The sequence below is a fragment of the Marmota marmota genome, unplaced genomic scaffold, assembly GCF_001458135.2.
Source record: "Marmota marmota marmota unplaced genomic scaffold, marMar, whole genome shotgun sequence".
Taxonomy (NCBI): Eukaryota; Metazoa; Chordata; class Mammalia; order Rodentia; family Sciuridae; genus Marmota; species Marmota marmota.
Window position 1 is genome coordinate 2,739,653 of NW_025999899.1, and position 18,671 is coordinate 2,758,323.

An 18,671-nucleotide genomic window follows, 5' to 3' on the forward strand; every position below is an offset into this window, starting at 1 on the left:
CCCACATTTTTTTAATTGGTACATAATCATGGGATTTGTTGTTACGTATTCATACATGCACACAATATAGCAATATAGTTTGGCCAGTATCACTCCCCAGCACTTTCCCCGCTCCTCTATTGTTCTCCTTGCCCACCTTTGTTTTCCTTTTTCCTCTCTAGCTTCCGCATAGGAGAGAAAACATATGACCCTTGACCTTCTGAGTTTGACCTATTTCTCTTGACATGATGGTCTCTAGTCCCACCCATTTTCCTGCAAATGCCATAATATAATTTTTATTTAGGGTTGAATAAAACTCCATTGTGTATATATACCACATCCTCTTTTGTCCATTCATCCATTCGTGGACACTTAGGCTGGTTCCGTAGTTTGGCTATTGTGAAGATGCTAGGGATTTTGGGGACACTGAGTCCCTCAGAGGGAGAGGCACCAGTTCCCAGGCAGACCTCCATGCAGAGCACCTCCAGTTGCTGCTTTCCAACCTGAAGTAGGAATCACAACCGGGACTTCACCCCACGAAGCAGATTTTAACCCTTTGCAAAATGAAAAGACTTTCACCCTGGGAGCCTAGGTTACTTTGAAAAGAGAGAAGGAGAAGCCATTGAGGGAGCTTTCAGAGACTGTTCCTAGGCCTGGGGTAAGGTCCAAAGTGAGACCCTGAGGCTGCAGAGGAGCCTGTCACCCCCGACCCCAAATACACACCAGCTTCCCAGGCTCACACCCACCACACCCTCTGCACCTCTCTATTTTGGGTCCCCTGGCTGGGCTCAGCCTGCTTCTCTACTTCCAAGACTCCTACAGAATTGGCCCCCCAGAGGCACCAGGCAGGCAGGAGCATAGTGCCTGCATGGGATGCCAATCCCACCCACCCTACCCCCAAATGATGCTACAGGCCTTATCAATTGTGGGCTGTGACCTTATCTCCCCTTTCCCTTGAGGTTTTCTCACAGTGGGGCCTACTTGGTTTCTACTCGGAGTTATCTAAGAATGGATTCTGTGCATCCTTGGGAGACCTTTCCCCATATCTGGGTCTCCTTTCCTCAGTTGGGCAGGGAGGGGTTGTGGAGCCCTAGCTGACAGAGTTGCCTCGCCTCCTCCCCACCTCTGCAGGGGGCTCCTGAGAGTGTAATTGAGCGCTGCAGCTCAGTCCGTGTGGGGAGCCGCACAGCACCCCTGAATACCACCTCCAGGGAGCAGATCCTGGCAAAGATCCGAGATTGGGGCTCAGGCTCAGAGACGCTGCGCTGCCTGGCACTGGCCACCCGGGATGCACCCCCCAAGAAGGAGGACATGCAGCTGGACGACTGCAGCAAGTTTGCTCAGTACGAGGTGCGTGCTGGCACCATGCGTGTCCCTTTAGTGACCGGGCAGGTAGCAGGTCAAGGGTGGGCTCAGGTCCAGCTTGCACCTACTCCCTTCCTACAGACAGACCTGACCTTCGTGGGCTGCGTGGGCATGCTGGATCCCCCACGGCCCGAGGTTGCTGCCTGCATCACACGCTGCCACCGAGCGGGCATCCGCGTGGTCATGATCACAGGGGACAACAAAGGCACGGCTGTGGCCATCTGTCGCCGGCTTGGCATCTTTGGAGACACAGAGGATGTGGAGGGCAAAGCCTACACAGGCCGCGAATTTGATGACCTCAGCCCAGAGCAGCAGCGCCTTGCCTGCTGCACCGCCCGCTGCTTTGCCCGCGTGGAGCCAGCGCATAAGTCCCGCATTGTGGAAAACCTGCAGTCCTTTAATGAGGTCACTGCCATGGTGAGGTTACGAGGCTGGCGCCAGGGGAGGTGGTTGACTTGATTACAACTGTAATCTAGTTCTTGATCTTATGTTTAACTTCAGTGCTGACTTTGTCCCTGACCTTGACCTTGATTTCTGTCTTTTTTTGTGTGTGTGCTAAGCACTCTCTGCCACTAAGCTATATGCTGGCCCCTCTGTCTTCCATTTTAATCTGGTTCTTACTTTGAGCTCCACCCTAATATGGGTTTCAGCCTTGACCAGGACCCAGAGCTGATCCCTGACCACCCACCCCACCACACATGCCATGCAATACTTTAATGTTGACTTCAGCTTTAATATGGCTTCCAATCTTGATCTTGAGAGCAACTCCAAACTTGACTATAATATCACTTCTAATGTGGATGGTAACCTTGATTTGGCCTCTGATTTTTACTTGACCTCTACCGTAATCCTTTTTTTTTCTTTTCTTTTCTTGAGCCTGAGTTTAGTATTGACCCTGACCTTCACTTTAAGTCCAGCCTTCACCTTGACTCCAATACATACCTGGCCCTTGACCTGGGTCACAACCTTGGCCCCTGAAGTGCCCTCAACTTTCTCTCTAACTTCAGCTTCATCTTCTACTCCACATCCCACCTGAGTTTCATCCCTGCGCTCATCACGGACTCACCCTCACTCTCCCTCCACCTCTTCCTCTTCCCTGACTTTACACTTTATCTCCCGAACTTTGCCATGGTCTCCACCCCTTGCCTTTCCTTTAGCTTCATTCTTCACCCAGTTTCTAAGTTCATTCTTGATGTCATCATTTGTTCTGTCCAGATGTCTGCTGAATTGAGGGCAGTGGGGAGGTGGAGGGAAGTTTCTCAGGTGCTGTGCTCCCTGACCTGGCCCACAGACTGGTGATGGGGTGAACGACGCACCTGCCCTGAAGAAAGCAGAGATCGGCATTGCCATGGGCTCAGGCACAGCTGTGGCCAAGTCAGCTGCAGAGATGGTGCTGTCAGATGACAACTTTGCCTCCATTGTGGCTGCTGTGGAGGAGGGCCGGGCCATCTACAGCAACATGAAGCAATTCATTCGCTACCTCATTTCCTCAAATGTCGGCGAGGTTGTCTGGTGAGGCTCTGCATCCTTCCTTCCATTCTTTTGGAGCAGCTCTGTGTCCCTGAGACTGGGCTGCAGGGATTGAGGGACACATGTCCTGGCCTGGTCCCACCCCAGGTTGAGGAGAAGCAGAGGCACCTCATCATTCTCCAGAGGCCCTGATGACCTATGTGGACCCCAGGGAGGTGCCTGAAGGGTCCCTTGTCATTCTTCCAGCCAGGGTCTCCTTTCCACTTTCATAGAACTAGCGTCACCTTTGGGCATTAATGTGTCCATGCATGTGCAGAAGTTAATTGGCCTGTGTGTGCACTTAGTGTGAGTGCCCAGTGAGAGGTACGTGTGTGTGTGTCTACATGCATGAATACAAACAGGATGATCAGATTGTGGGCATCTCACCTGTGACCCACCTTCATTCCTGTCCCCATCCATCATCTCCCCCTTTACACGTGATCTTCTCCCCAACCTTGTCCTTGTCTCCAACTTATGTTCTTATGTGAGAGATGCCTGTGAGGGGTGGTGAGCACATGCTTGCTGGACATGTGGCTTCTGCACCTCTGCATATTGGGGCAGGCAGGTAAGTGTCTGCTTGTGTTGTGGGACTCTAGGTTTTTGCATGTGACTGATGCTTGGCCATTCGTTGTTTGTGTGTATGTTTGTGCACGCATGTGTGTGTGTGTGCGCGTGTGTGCACATGTGTATTTGGCCTCTGGTAGGTTTAAAGAACAGATGTGTCCAGAGTCCAGAGCTGGGACTAGGGGAGGCAGGGCTGGCCTAGGTGTGAGCAGGAGCTGGACCCTCCATCTGGTGGAGGCTGGGCCTGCTGGGGGCTAGAGCCCATGACTCTGGTTCTAGCATCTTCCTCACAGCAATTCTGGGCCTGCCTGAAGCCCTGATCCCCGTGCAGCTGCTCTGGGTGAACCTGGTGACAGATGGCCTACCTGCCACAGCCCTGGGTTTCAACCCACCAGACTTGGACATCATGGAGAAGCTGCCCCGGAATCCTCGTGAGGCCCTCATTAGTGGCTGGCTCTTTTTCCGATATCTGGCTATTGGAGGTGAGCAGGGCCCAAGCCGTTGGTGAGCTTCCTGAGAGCCTGTATTCGTTAGGCTTGCAAACTACAGACAGAGAAATTTGGCAAGCTTATACCAAAAGAAACTCTGAGGGCTTGTGTAAAAAGACTAGAGCATACCTCAGATATGGCTGAATCCAGGCCTCAGACAGTATTACTGTCATATTTTGGCTCTGCCTTGGCTCCATTTCTCAGACATGCATCCCTCAGTGTGGCAGAATGGCTGCTGCCGCTCTAGCCCTCCTGCTTGCTGTATTACAACCCCAAATTCAACAGAAGAGAGAATTTTTTGATAAAATTCTCAAGCCTGTTCTCATTAGCATAAGTTGGGTCACCTGATTAACTTCTAGCTAATTAGTAGAAGTTGGCATTGAGGGTAGGTGTCTACAAACCACATGACTTAGAGAGGGCAAGGGTGGTCCCCTGATGGAAATTCAGGAAATGGCTAGGAAGGGGAAATGGAAGCCAGGAAACTGCCACTACAGCCAGTCTCCTCCCCTCCCTGCAGTGTACGTAGGCCTGGCCACAGTGGCTGCCGCCACCTGGTGGTTCCTGTATGATGCCGAGGGACCTCACATCACCTTCTACCAGCTGGTGAGCAACTGATGGCCAGGAAGCCTGTTGGGTAGACTCAAGGTAGAACTTACCATTTGGGCTGTTGGGAGTTCCATGGGAGAAGGATCCAGAACCCCATGGTTGCCCACACTGTCCTACACCACTCCCCTTATTAAACATCCACCACCTAAATAGCCAAACTCGGAATGACTGGAAACTCAGAGACCCCAATGGAAGTTACAGGGTTTCCTTCCCTGAGTGTGTCTGCCCCTGGCACCCGAGCAGGAGGTGGCCCCGGGACCCACATTCCTGGCATCCAGTTGCCCTTGAGGCTATGGGATGAGCCCTCCTGAGGCGGTGGAGAGCCTGGTCCCAGGCCCTCATCCTGAAGGCCAGCAGCCCTCCCTTTCTGCCCACTGCCGAAGCTCAGGTCAGCCTTGGGTGCCTGTGCCCCCTTGGTTCTTGTGGGAGCCAGACTACAGTGAGGAAGATGCCACCTCCTTCCAGCCCTGTCTCTGTGACCATTCTTTAAAGATTCCAAATCTCCAAGACCCTGCCCCCCCACTCTCTTTGAGCCCCAGCCCCATACATCCAGCTGGATGTCCCTGCAATGTCCCGCGGGCACTTTGTAAATCCTAAATCAGTTCTTTCACCTTCCCCCACATTGGTTCCTCTCTTCCCTCCCCATCTTGGTTGCACTGCCTGCCTGGTCACCCAGCCGGTCACCTGAGAGTCACACTGATCCCTTCCCATGCCCTCCATCAATCAGTGCCCATTGGCTCTGCACTGCCCTCTCAACAGTCGGAGCTCATCCCTTTTCTCAATTAGCTGCTTGACCAGGAAATGGCTATTAAGCATCCACTGTGTGCCCTGCACAAACTAATAAGCCTTTGGCAGTGATGAGGAAGCAGTTCCTGCAGAATTTAGTCTGGGGTGGGAGGAATGAGGGCCGTGGAAACAGGTGTTCACATTCAGCAGAGAAAAGATAGGTGGTTGTGGGAAGTAGTCAGGTTTAGACCTAAGGGAGAACTTTCAGCTCCAGTTGTTGGGTTTCAAGAGTCTAAAGTCCTAGGGTTCCCGGAGGAAGCTGCTAAGAGGCCACAGAGCAGGAGGCATGGAGCCTGGATCACAGCTGCCAGGTTCACACCCTAGGTCACTACATGCTAGCTCTGTGAGCCTGGGCAGACTGCTTAACCTCTCTGTACCTCATCTGCAAATGGGTAATAATAGTTCCTACCTCATAGGGCTATTGAGAGGGTTAGCTGGGTTAATAATTATAAAGTGCTTAGAATGACACCTGGTACACAGTAAAAGCCATGAGTGTTCATTAAGTTAGTCAAACCCAAAACACCTTACAGGGAAGGCAAGGAAGAAACAGGCAAAGGGAAGGAGTAGACACAGCAGTTGCTTCAGTAGAAATGGGCTCGCACAAGGATTCCTGATGTGCTTAGGAAACGGACAGTTCAGCCCGAGCACCTTCCAATGAACCATGTAGGAGTCCACACTGCGAGCTATGATCTGGGGCATAATGTGTGTGTGGCCTGGGCTCACTGGGTAGCATCTAGGAGGTCAGAATGGACAGTGTTTATACCGATGGATTTATTGAAACACCTAGGTATGATCCTGCTGGTATTTTTACCCCCTGTGCAGCTCAAGGCTGTACCTGTTTTGCATGTTCACATAAGTTGTCAGGATCTGGGAGGGTGGGATCTGATGGTGGTGGCACAACTAGCAGGAAGACTTGGTTCTCTTGGCCTCTTGGTCACTGGGTGGGTAGAGCCAGGTTCCAAGTTCAGGACATTTTCTTGGCTCTATGATTAGCTCCAAATAAAAGCGAGTACCCTTGCCTCTGATGTGTGGCTTTGGGAGAAACAATTCCTCTCAAAAAAGAGACAAGATTCTCTATCTCTATCTCTATCTCTTAAAATAAGAACTAGCCAACCCATAGTTTCCTAATTTTCCTTCCTGCATGAGAGAACAGAGGCAGGTGCCCAGAGCTTCCTTGGCCACTGCCACTCGTGCCGTGGGGGGAATCGGGCTGCCCTCACTGCGCAGGTGGACAGACAGTGCATCCCTTCATGAGTTCCCCTTGGAGGATTATTTTCACAGCACAGCGCCCCATTTTCAAAGCTCTCTGTGTTCAGATTAGACTCCCAGAAGCACCACTCTGTCTGGTGGTTTTGAATGTTTACACTCATCCCCATGACATGGAAGAGAATGCAATGGAAGTTCTCCTGAAGGTTCTCACCTCAGTATCTCATCTCATTAGATGAGCAGCAGGGAAACTGCCCCAGGCTACAGGGGCCAGGGCCACTTCCTTTATCACACCCTGACAGTTTCTTGTTAATTGCACCCATGATTCATGACCCATGTCATAAGCAAAAAGCAAGTCTGCCGGAGCTCAATTTCAGTGGCAGAAAGGGAGTGAAGTAGGAAGGGGATTGTTGTTGTCATCATTGTTTTTGGTACCAGGGGTGATTAACCACTGATCCACATCCTCATCCCTTTTTATTTTTTTATTTTGAGACAGGGTCTCATTAATTTACTGAGGCTACCCTCAGCCTCCAGAGTCATTGGGAGAATCGACATGCACCACCACGCCCAGCTGAAACCTTTTTTCTAATAGCAGTGAAGAGCTGGGCATGGTGGCCCATGCCTGTGGTCCCAGCTACTCAGGAGGCTGAGTCAGGAGGATCATTTGAACCCATGAATTCAAGACCAGCCTAGGCAACGCAGCAGGACCTTGTCTCAAAAAAAAAGAAAAGAGAGGAAAAAGAATCAGAATCAGAGTAACAGTGAATAAGGCCCGTGTGGCCTTCGTCTTCTACACCCTAAAGGGAAATTTCATTCACCCATGATTTTGTTGTTTAGTTTTCACATGCTTTTACTTATTCATGGGTCTTGGTCAATTCCTGCACCTGAGAGACTCAGGGGACCCTGCAGAGCCTTGGGGCAAACCCTGGATCCTCCCACCAACTGCAGGCCCCTGTTGTCTTCCCCAGCCTCATGCGGCTGTTGTGCCTCAGATCTACAGACCCCCCTGTCAGTGGCCCTCCTTCCTCTGCGTCTCCTTGCAGCACAGTGTAGCCCCATGTTGCCCCCACCGAGGAGCAGCTCTCATGGGGTCCCTGAGTTCACCCTGCCCACTATTATCCTCAGATGTGGCTGAGGGCAGGGGTCGGGGGATGCTTCCCTGTCTACCTGCCCGCTCCTCCCTGACCGCGCCCTGTGCCCTCAGAGGAACTTCCTGAAGTGCTCTGAGGACAACCCACTCTTCGAGGGCATCGACTGCGAGGTCTTTGAGTCCCGCTTCCCCACTACCATGGCCTTGTCGGTGCTTGTGACCATCGAGATGTGCAATGCCCTCAACAGGTAGGTGGGCACTGGGCTGGAGCGGGGCTGAGGGTCTGGGGGTACCCAGGAGGGGCTCTGAGAATCAGTGAGGCTAGAATTGGGATCTGGGGGACAAAGGAGGCCAAGGCTGGGGTGTGAAGGGAAGTCTGAGTATGCTGGAGTAGGGGGTGGCCTAGCAGGGCCCCCTGCATCCTGGCCTGAGGTGAGTACCCCATGCCCTTGGCAGCGTCTCGGAGAACCAGTCACTGCTGCGGATGCCGCCCTGGCTGAATCCCTGGCTGCTGGCGGCTGTGGCCATGTCCATGGCCCTGCACTTCCTCATCCTGCTGGTGCCACCCCTGCCCGTGAGTTGCTCAGTCTGCCTCCTCCCCTCCTTTGGTTCCTGAAGTGATAAGGACCAGTCTTTGGATGTTAGGGGCCCTAGGCTGGGCACTGGGCCTTCCCAGGTCCCTCTGCAGTAGAAGGAGCCCCCAGACTGAGGGGCAAATGTGGAGACCCCTTGCTGATAGAGTATCCCAAAACTGGGGCGGAAGGCAGTCGCAGGGCCTTTTCCAGAGCATGGATGGGCTTAGTCCTGTAGGTGAGAGAGGGGAGGGCACTCTGGCAGAGGAGACTGAGTGGACAAAGACCTGCAGATGGGACATCAAGGGGGGGGGGGTCTTAGAAGTGCTCACAGAGAGGCCATTGGTGTCCAGGTGGATGAAGCAGGTGGCCGGCTCGGGCCTGAACCAGATCTCCCTTCTCTCCCCACCAGCTCATTTTCCAGGTGACCCCACTGAGCGGGCACCAATGGGTGGTGGTGCTCCAGATATCTCTGCCTGTCATCCTGCTTGATGAGGCCCTCAAGTACCTGTCCCGGCATCACATGGATGGTGAGTGGGAGGCCCCAGGCCCTCTGTCCTGCTCGTCCCCAGCCTCTCTCCCTGCCTGCCTCTGCTCTTGAGCTGCCATGGCCACCTCAGTGTGGATGCCTCAGATGGTCCCAGCTCCAGCCTACCTGTCTGAATGGTGAAAGTGTTCTTGGGTCACAAAGTCGAGGATGGGAAGGGGCTCTGGTGGCTGTGACACGAGGTGTGTAGGGGTCTTGTGTTGCAGGGGTGTGGTTGGACTCACAGGGCTGCCAACTGGGACACTGCTGAGGGGCACGCTGCCTTGCTGTCCTCACGCACCACCACCCCACTCACTGCCAGGACACTGTGCCTTCCTTCTGGCCTTGGCCTCTGACCCCTCTGCACTGGCCTGTCTTTATCCAGGCATTCTCGGGACAGTCTCACAGGCCTGGAGTAGGCAGCCGCTGACCAGCTCCCGGACCCCAGACCACACCGGGTTGGCTTCTTTGGTGTCACCTTGTGGGTGGGTGCAAGGGGAGGGTCTGCCTTTATCCGACGATGGAAGACAGAATGACAGGGGTCAGGTGGGGAGGCCCCACATGGAGGAGCAGGCTAGGGGAGGGGCCTGCTCTGGGCACTAGGTCTTTGGGGGCTACTTCTGGCAGGAATGTGTTCCTGCCTTAAGGAAGTGGGACGAGCTATAAATAAATCACATGCTTATCATTCCACAGGGACCAAGGCAATCAATTGGCTTCCATCCCCCCACTGGCCAGTGTGCTGGACACCACAAATAATTTGTCTTCTTTTTTTTTGTACCGGGGACTGAATCCAGGGCTATTTAACCACTGAGCCACATCCCAGCCCTTTTTTTGTATTTTATTTAGAGCAGGGTATCACTGAGTTGCTTTGGGCCTCGCTAAGTTGCTGAGGCTAGCTTTGAACTCACCATCCTCCTGCCTTGACTTCCCACCTTGACCTCCTGAGTTGTTGGGATCACAGGCATGCACCATCACTTCCAGCTAAATAATTTGCCTTTTAAGAAGGATCTAGACTTGGGTTGTAGCTGAGTGGTAGAGTGAGTGTGTTGCACCTACAAGGTCCCAAGTTCCACCCCCACGGGGTGCCATAAAAAACCCAAACAACAATAAAATAAAAAGGGCCAAATGAGTCAGCCTCTTCACTCTGGAGAACCTGGCCTGTTATTATAGGTTTGTCTAGGAAGTGACTGGACCCAAAGCAGGGTCTGTTGGAGTCCCTGAGAGGGATCGGGGAGCTGGACTGGACCACTTTCCCTACCCTACACACGTGATTCTTTCCAGCTCAACCCTCTGTGGACACCCCTGGGAGATGCTGAGGAGAAAATGTGTCCCACACCTATGGGGGCCCAAGGCATCCCAGCTCCGGCCAGAGCACAGGGATGTTCTACTAGGAAAATCCTCTGGCGAACCCTGAGCTCATCAACTCACCTTCAAAGCCAGGCCTCCCAGGCACACAGGCAGCTTGGATGGCTCCTTTGTCCTCATCAAGAGATTTCCCCAGGGGCTACAACTGCTGAGGAGTGTAGCAAGTTTTCTTGAGAAAATTTAAAAATGAGAAAATTCTGTCCAGGGATAAAATTCCTCAGCCAGTGTCATGAGAAGCCCGTGTCATGGGTGCTCTTCAGCATTGGCTGCTGGGAAAGGAGGGTTCCTAGGCCCAGTGGAAGTGGGAAAGGGAGCCCAGCATCAGGGCAGGAGGGGTTCAGGCTTAAAACAGATGTTTAAAAGGACAGGACAACCTGGTGAGGCAGGGGCTGGGGGTGTGTCTTATGGGGCTGGTGCCTGGAGTTCAGGGCAGAGAGGTGAGGCCCAGAGGGCAGCAATATCCCTGAATGTCATGGTGAGGGCCTGAACATTATCCTTAGGGTAATGGGGAGCCACAAAGGGGTTGCAAGCTTAGGAGGGCCTGTGGCAACCATGGCAGACACGTAGAGAGAGACTGGAAGGCTGTAAGCAGGGAGATTGGGGGGTGCTAAGCTGCACCAGGGAAGGGAGCTGGTCTCAAGCAAGACCTTTTCCTCCACCTTTTTTTTTTCTTTTTCCCCCAGTACCAGGGATTGAACCCAGGGGCACTTAACCACTGAGCCACATCCCCAGCCCTTTTTTATATTTTATTTAGAGGCAGGGTCTCACTGAGTTGCTTAGGACCTCGCTAATTTGCTGAGGTTGGCTTTGAACTCACCATCCTCCTGCCTCGGCTTCACAAGTCACTGAGATCACAAGCACACCACCATACCTGGTTTCCCTCCACCTTAAACCAGAGACATTAACTGTGGTCCCCCTGAAATTTTACTTGAAAGGGCAGTGACTTTGGGGCTCCGGGGAGGGACCCAGGGTGGGTACCTGAGGCCACTTCTGGAGGTGGGGTAGAGGAATGTGCTTGCTGGAAGCCTGGACAGCTCTTCCCTGGGCATGCAGGCGGGCAGCTGCCGTCCCTTGAGACTCCTAAAGCCGGATGGAGTGGGGGTGAGAGAGGGGACCCTTTGCATTCCCAAGCCAGCCAAGTGGCCTTTTAGGGAAGTTTTGCTGAGGCTTGATGCCTGTGGCTTCCCCATGATTTATGAAGGATGTGTACTGGGGAGAATTGTGGATGCAGGGTCAGTTCTAGGGTGTTGGGATGGGGGTCCTCTTGTTCCACCTCCTGGCTCTGTCCAGGTGTGGCTGGTCAGCTGTCAGGGGAGGCCTGTGCTGGGCTATGAAGAAGGAAGGATGGAGAGGCCAAGTGGGGACAGATCTGGGAGAGTCCTGAGTACAAGATAGGCTTGGACTTTATTCTGGGGACAGTGGGGAGCCATGAAAGGGAATGGGCTGCTCTGGACTTTTGCTGATTGCCTGTGGCTGGAAGTGGATGGTGAGGGGAGACAGGGCTGGGGGCTGGGACAAGGCTTGAGGTCTTCAGGCCCTAGTGACGTATAGTGGAGGAAGACTTATAACTCAGTGATTTAGTCGAAATCCAGCTGAGGTATGTGTGATGGGGAGGAGACAAGGATGACCCCTGTTTCTAAACTTCAATGAGGGTAGGAGGTTCCCCAGACTACAAAACATGAGGACCTTTCACTGGGTGGTTGGGGGCATTGACGGAGTATGTGCAGTGCAGGAGGCCTGGGGGGACCCCAGGGGAAGATGTCCAGGCTGTAGCTGGATTCTTGGGGATGCAGCTGAGGAGAGCTGACAGACTGAGGCTAGACCAGGATCCTGAGGAAGGAAGACTATGGTGAGGGGGTGGGGAGGTGGGGGGGTGGCGCTGTCTCCAGAGAAATGGAGAGTGGAAGGGGCCCAGGAAGGAGCTGGAAGGCGCCGGGCTGGATGTGTACTTTCACACATGTATCTTAACATGATCTCTGGTTTTTCTTCCAGAAATAAAGGACCAGAAGTGAATGCAGGGATCAGAGCAGAGTCTCCAGTGTGTACCTCAGACTGATGGTGCCCAAGCATTTGTCCCACTCCCACCCCTGCCACCATGCTCACCCACCTGCCCACTGGGCCCTGCTGGACACGCAACAGTCCTGAGGCCAGAACGGTCACACCCAGGTCCAGTCCTGGGGTCCCTGTCCCCACTGCCATCTGACCTGGGGGGCTGTGTAGTTCATGTCTCTTGAACTCTCCTGGGAAGATCCCTTGCTGAAACTCTGGCCCAGGAGCTGAGCCTGGTAGGGGGGCTGTGGGAAGCCAGAGCTGGCAGTAGATCTGGAGCTGCAGAGCCCCTGGACCTGCATATCTACCAGCACATACTAGAGCCTGCACCCCTTGCATGGAGGCTGGGCCTCTACTTGGTGACCCGTGCCTCTGCACTGACGGAGAACACCGGCTCTGACCTCTCAGTCAGTGCCTGGTCTGGAACCTGATCAGCTCCATGGAGGGGTATCGGAGGGGGCCATCTGGGCCCAGCTGTGTACAGCGAGGCGGGAGGCCTCCACCAAGTCGGCTCCTGAGAGCTGGAGTCTGTTTCTGTTTATATGTGCAGGCCCCAGGGGGTTGAAGCGTCAGAGAGAAAGGAACACAAGGGGCAGGGAGGAGGGGCGAGGCAGAACCCTCTTTGCCTGGGGGAGACACTGGGCTGCCTGCCTCAGCTCAGCTCCCTTTCCAAACTCAGGTTTCCCTGTCCTTAGCAAATGACTGGGTGGTGCCTGGTCCACCAAGCAGAGGTCAGATTTGCTATCCATGTCCCTGGTGCCTGAGACACCAGATGTCCTTAGGTCCCTGACCACTATGCTGTTCCATCCTGCCTGGTGTGCAGCCATCTGAGTCTCCTGGATCCTTGGCCTCACTTTTTGCCCATTTCCTCCATACACACGCATCCATGAGCCAAAAAGATGTCACTAAGGATGGCTGTCACCCAAGGGCACTTACCCCCTCTTCCCGCTTCTCCCTGGAAGAATGCATCTCTCTGTGGGTCTCCTGTCAAATGGTAGGAAGACAGCAGTTTGATTGACAGGAATTTCCTCTTACTCAGCTTTTGTTCCTTTGGCAAAAACTAGCTAGGCATAGCAGAAAATAGCAAGTAAAGAACTGTCTATATGTCTTCTCCCCTTCTTGAGAGTGTACCAAGTGATGATTTTACATGTAAACCAAGACTCACATCCCTGTCCTGGTCCCCAGAATTTCCCCCTCCTCCTGCCTCATAGTTTAATGGTCTCCTCATTCTGCATCCCCTTCTCTCAAGCTTCCTCCCACCCTCTTGCAGTTTCTGGAAGGGCCCTGAGAAAAACGAGTTGGGGGTGCTCTGGCAGGGGCAGGGCCCTATACCCACCTGCTGACATGCTGCCTGGTAGAAAAATAAAAGTGGTGTGCCTGGGGCAGTGGAGGGTGGCCAGTGTCTGTTTTCTGGAGTATGGGTCCACCTGGGGTCCACCGCTCCATCCCTCAGCAAAGCAAAGGTCTGAAGCTCCTGCATCAACCAGCATCTGTCTCTTCTTCCAAGACAAGGCTTTGGAGAGGCACTGAATTCCAGAACCACATCTCAAGCGAATCCTCACACTTGCTTCTCCTGTGGACAGCACTTGACAGTTTGAACACATTCAAAGGCCTTTTAAGAATGTTATGATCTACATGTCACTCCCAGCATGTCACCAAAGCCCTGAGGCAGGATTGGGTCTGGAACCTGAATATTGAGAGCCTCTTGCACATCGTAGAGGCTCCCCCATCCCTGGCAGTTTTGTAGGTCTGTGACACTCCCTAAAAAGTCCCATGACTCTTTTGCTCTGTTTCCCTCCCTTCAATCCTTAGGATCCCATTCATCCATGGTGCTAAGCCCTGTTCAAATGGGTCTCCCATCTCCCCAAGGCTTCCCTCAGATCACAGGACCCTGAGGCCTCTGTGGCTGCTTGAGATGACCTAACCTGCCCAGGTGGCCCTGCCTTTCTGGGGGCAAGGCTCTCAAAAGGGACTAGCCATGTCCGTTGTTTCTTTGATCTGGAGGGAGGACATATCACTAAGTTTTGGTATCTAATCCTCAGCTCACCTGGGAAGGACACTCAGGCCCTGCCAATGAGACCAGAGGCAGGACCCACTATACAATTTGCAGGGCCCATCACAAAATGCAAACATGGGTCTCCTTGTTCAAAAATGAAGAATTACAGTGACATCAGAATATTACGCCAAGTGCCAGACCTTTCTGTTTCTGAGCATAGGCCTAATGCAGTTGCAGAGGCTGCATGTCCATGACTGGAAAAGACAGACCTGCCTTTAGGGGCTTCTAGGGTTTTTTTCCAGGGAGTGAGACAGGATGGGTGAAAGAAGTCTTTCCACAAGGGCCATCTATAAGACCTCTCTGACACAAAACCTTTTTCATACTCCTCATCTCCCAGGGTCTTCAGCAGGCCTGTGAGATGAGCCAAGAGGTGTTACGACTCCATCTGATCTCTGAGGAAACCAAGGCCCAGAAAGGTGATGTCTTGCCCAAGGCCTTTTGAGGACCTGACCATTGAGGCAGACAGGCAGGGTGTGGGGCTAAGACAGGCTGAGGGGACTTTTGTTGTGCCAGCTACAATCTTCCCAGAAGCCTCTGGGGCTCCATAGCTAAGCCTACATTGCCTCCACCCCCACCCAGGCCTGCTCAAGTCCAGCTCTATCCGGCCCACAGCATGGAGTCCGCAGGCCAAGATGGGGCGGCCAAGGTAAACAGAGAGGTTTCCTTACCTCGCAGCTGCTCACCCAGGAGGGAATTCCAGGGCAAGCCCTGGCACACTCCTCTCTGGCAGCTGCCAAAATGCCCGTGGGTTCCTCTGCCCCTCCAGAGACCAGGACTTCATGCTCCCCAGGCCCCCCATCCTCCACCCCTCACAGTGGAGGGAGAGACCATGTTGGAGCTGTGTTAGGAGAAATGGGGGAGAAACTCAGACACAGGGAAGAGAAAGGAAGACACGTGTCCATGAAGACCTGGCTTGGGTGTCTGTCACATCTTTTCTCATTATAGGGCCCAAAAGTTCACCTGTGATATGTCCATACAACAGAGTACTCCTCAGCAGCAAAAGGAAACAAATTACTGATAGATTTAACAACAGGAAGGAAACTTAAAATCACTGTTGAGTAAATATAAGCCAAAAAAAAAAAAAAAAAGCTCATCTTATGTGATTCCACCCCACTTCTACAAAGTTCTAGAAAAGGCAGGACAAATCTGCAGTGACAAAGCAGATCTGTGACTGCCTCGGCCTGGGTGCTTGGGAGAAATTGACTGCAAAGGGGCAGGAGGGAACCTTCTAGAAATGATGGATTGCAGGGATGGGGGAGGGGGCTCCACGCATTTGTCAGAACTCATCAAACCTTGTGTCTAAAAATAGGTCCGTTTTATTATATGTGAATTGTACTGCTACCTAGTTTGATTTAAAGTGCATGAATAAATAAAAAGATAGGAGCTGGAGAGGCAGGTTGGTGTGTGTCCTGCATGGGGGTGCTGGGGCGTCCAGTGGAGCTGGGGAGGAGATGGAGACTCCTGAGTGAAGTGGAGAACAGACCTCAGCCAGCCCCAGGGGCTCCTTTCTTTCAGCAACTCGAAGAGTCTGGGACCCGAGGGGAAACAGCCCTGAGGGATGGAGAACAAACAGGGTCCTTGAACACTGGGCAAGATGGCTCCCAGCCTGGTCATGGCCCACACATAGTAAGGGGAGCGGCTGTACAAGTCCCAACAATGGGGAGAAGCCACCCTGGGGACCACAGCTGTGCCCCAGGCCTCCACATAGATGACTGCCTTCCTGCCGCCTCCCCTTGATAGTCTGTTAGGCTGCCCCAGGTCCCTGCTCAGTGCTGTTTGAGAGGCTGCTTGGAACTGTGGGACCCAGGACAGCCAGGCAGGCCTGACGGCATGAGAGTTGGACTAAGGTGTTGGGACCCTTGGGACCTGGGTGGCTAAGGAGAGCAACTGGAGCCTGGTGCACACCCTCTTGAGGGTTCAGGCTGGCCTCCAGACCTGGGCAGTGGCTCCAGGATGGGCACCGGCCCCCTCCATGCACCACAGAGCCGCTAAATTTAGCCAGGCAGGGGAGGCCATCCTGGGGCCGAGTGCTTGGCAGCAGGGTTTTGTCTCCCTACAAGGCCCGGCCCAGTACCCGAGACGGCCACCCGGCCTTTGGGCTTATAAGGCAGGCTTGGCGGATCTCAAGTGCTGGAGTCTTTAAGTGGCCCTGGGCCAAGCCCTCAGACTTTGGGGAACCTCCTTTTCAGTCATCAGCAGACATGGAAACTACTTGTTCTGTGACCTTGGGCCAGGGACTCAACTGCATCTGTAAAATGGGGATTCTGGTACCTACCTCTTAAGTCTGTGATAGAAAACCCTGCTTAGTGTGTGAAATTCTAACCTCTGCCCGCCCACCCATGTTCCCATAATGCCCAGAACAAACACAGGTGTCTGTCCCTGAAGATGCTGGATGGAATTGTGGCCAAGGGTGAGAAAGATGCTCCCCTCTGAGCATCATTTGCAAAATTAGGCATGATATACACATGGACCCCATCAGCTGGCTGTCTTACTCTCTCTTAGCAAGAAAAGAAATTTAGGTTTTTGGTCACGCTTTTTGGATTTGCTAATTTCTCCAAATGAGCTTGTCTTCCATGACAGTCTTCTTTTGAAGGTCAGCGCCAATGCCCAGGCTGTAACAGAAGCACATGTGTGCAGGATGTGGTTCTTGCTGTCCATCTGTCCATCTCCAAGCCTGGCTCCTTAGAGGAGGAGGAGGGAAGGAAGAGGAGGAATAAGAGAAAGAAGAGGAGAAAAATGAGGGGGAGGAGGAAGAGGAGGAGGAGAAGGAAGAGGAGGAGGAGGAGGAGAGAAGGGTAAGGGATTAGACGATGACTGCCTGCCTGACTCATTTCCTCCCTCCCTTCCTTCCTTCCTTCCTTCCTTCCTTCCTTCCTTCCTTCCTTCCTTCCTTCCTTCCTTCCTTCCCTCCTTCCCCTACTCCCTCACTGCCTGCTCCTCTCTGGAACATGGCATGGGTGTCAGGGAAAAGGCTGGGTACAGAGAGGCATAGGAATGGCTCAGCCTCAGCACATACCCACTACTGTCACACACTGCTAGTGTTCTGGGGCCTCCTAGACCAATGACCTTGGGTCAGCTGGGAGAGGGGTAGGGCTTTTTGTTTGGGGTCAAGACCAGGCCAAGGGGATGTGCCGCCAACCACAGCTCTGGCTCCAAGAATCTCTGGATCTTTTTCCTTAGAAAACTGCAGGATGTGGTTCTTGCCAACTCCCCTTGAAGGTGGCGACGAACAGTTGAGCCCTGAGCTCTCTATCCCCACTGGATCGGCAACAGCTCTGCATGTGGTGAGGCTATTCTCCTTCACGAGGAGGGATGGGCCTGAGCTGTGGGCTTGCCTTCTTTGGGAGCCTCTTGCTGTCCAGAAAGCAACCCTGCTCATGCTGGTTCTGGGGGCAGCCAGGATTCCCAGCCCCAGGGCCTGGCTCCCTGCCCAGAGCAATTCCCCAGCTAGTGGCCTGCCAGGAAGAAGATTCCTTATCAGCCCTGTGGGGTGGGGGGTGGGGGCATCCTGGACAGAGTTCTTGAGGTAAGGGCTGGCTGGGAGGCCCCTGCTTCAAGCTTGAACCTCCAATACTGCCCATGGAGAGCTTAGGACACTTATCTCTCCCCTCTGAGCATCATTTGCAAAATTAGGCATGGGGTAAGGAAGTCTCCAGCTCTGGGGTCTGGGGCCCCAGATTCAGTGCCAGAATTACTGTTGGGGAGGGGAGAGGCTGCAGAAGGGCCAGACTCCAAACTCAACAGTGTCCTCAAGACCTCTGTCCTCAGTGTTGTCAGGACCCATCCCCCAGGGATGGGTCTCAACCTCTGAGACAAGTACCATTATCATCACTCCCTCTACAGATGAGGAAGCAGGCTCAGAGAGGCGAGGCCACGCTCCTGATCCCCACTGCCAATAAGTGGCAGACCCAGGGATGTCTGAGGATGTCTGCTGGGACTTCAGGCCCCATGGCAATGTGTGACCAAGGGTGGTCCTTGCTTTGTCTGGGCATCTGCCTCCCTCTCTCTCCATCTGCTGGTCACGAATTGGGGTGTGGAGAGGTCAGGAGGTATGGCCAGGGCAGGACAGAAAGAAAGGGGAAGGTGGTGAGGGGAGGTACCAGCCTAAAGCTGAAGCTGGTTGGGCACAGTGCAGGCTCAGCACAGGGACAGGTGGTAGCAGGTGGTGCATTACGACAGGGCAGGCAGGCTCAGCAAGTGTCAGGCAGCGGGAACTGAAGTGCTCTCTGCTTCTCCCCATAGGCCCCAGTGACAGAGTTGCCCTCCTAGGGGTAGTGTGCAGGTGACATTGTGTGGGGCTGCGGATGGTCTCTGACTTTGAGGGTGTTCTAGTCTGACCCCACCCCAGCTTCCCCCCAGGGTCTGGCCAGATCCTCCAGCTCTGTCCTGACAGGTTCTGGGGGTAGGTTGGGGGAAGTGATAGATTTATCTCTGCTCCTGTGTGACTGGTGGCTGGTGGTTTCCGGCCAACAGCTTCTGTTTCCGGAGGCCCAGCAGGGCCCAGGCGGAG

At 53.6% G+C, this 18,671-nt stretch overlaps 1 protein-coding gene across 3 annotated transcripts in view; it reads left to right on the top strand.

Annotated features, from left to right (window-relative positions):
* The window catches only part of Atp2a3 (ATPase sarcoplasmic/endoplasmic reticulum Ca2+ transporting 3), a 40,248-nt gene extending 26,755 nt beyond the window's left edge, over nucleotides 1-13,493 (top strand). The window contains exons 13-22 of one of the 3 annotated variants that reach the window (XM_015505980.2): nucleotides 1,111-1,329; nucleotides 1,426-1,761; nucleotides 2,636-2,856; nucleotides 3,697-3,899; nucleotides 4,423-4,508; nucleotides 7,708-7,841; nucleotides 8,050-8,167; nucleotides 8,578-8,695; nucleotides 9,077-9,176; nucleotides 12,049-13,493. In XM_015505980.2, coding sequence (XP_015361466.2) covers nucleotides 1,111-1,329; nucleotides 1,426-1,761; nucleotides 2,636-2,856; nucleotides 3,697-3,899; nucleotides 4,423-4,508; nucleotides 7,708-7,841; nucleotides 8,050-8,167; nucleotides 8,578-8,695; nucleotides 9,077-9,176; nucleotides 12,049-12,112 — 1,599 coding nt within the window. In that variant the 3' untranslated portion in view covers nucleotides 12,113-13,493. The remainder of the gene's footprint in view (nucleotides 1-1,110; nucleotides 1,330-1,425; nucleotides 1,762-2,635; nucleotides 2,857-3,696; nucleotides 3,900-4,422; nucleotides 4,509-7,707; nucleotides 7,842-8,049; nucleotides 8,168-8,577; nucleotides 8,696-9,076; nucleotides 9,177-12,048) is intronic. The other 2 variants (XM_015505981.2, XM_015505982.2) reach the window with 2 other exon arrangements.
* The last annotated feature ends 5,178 nt before the right edge of the window (nucleotides 13,494-18,671 follow it).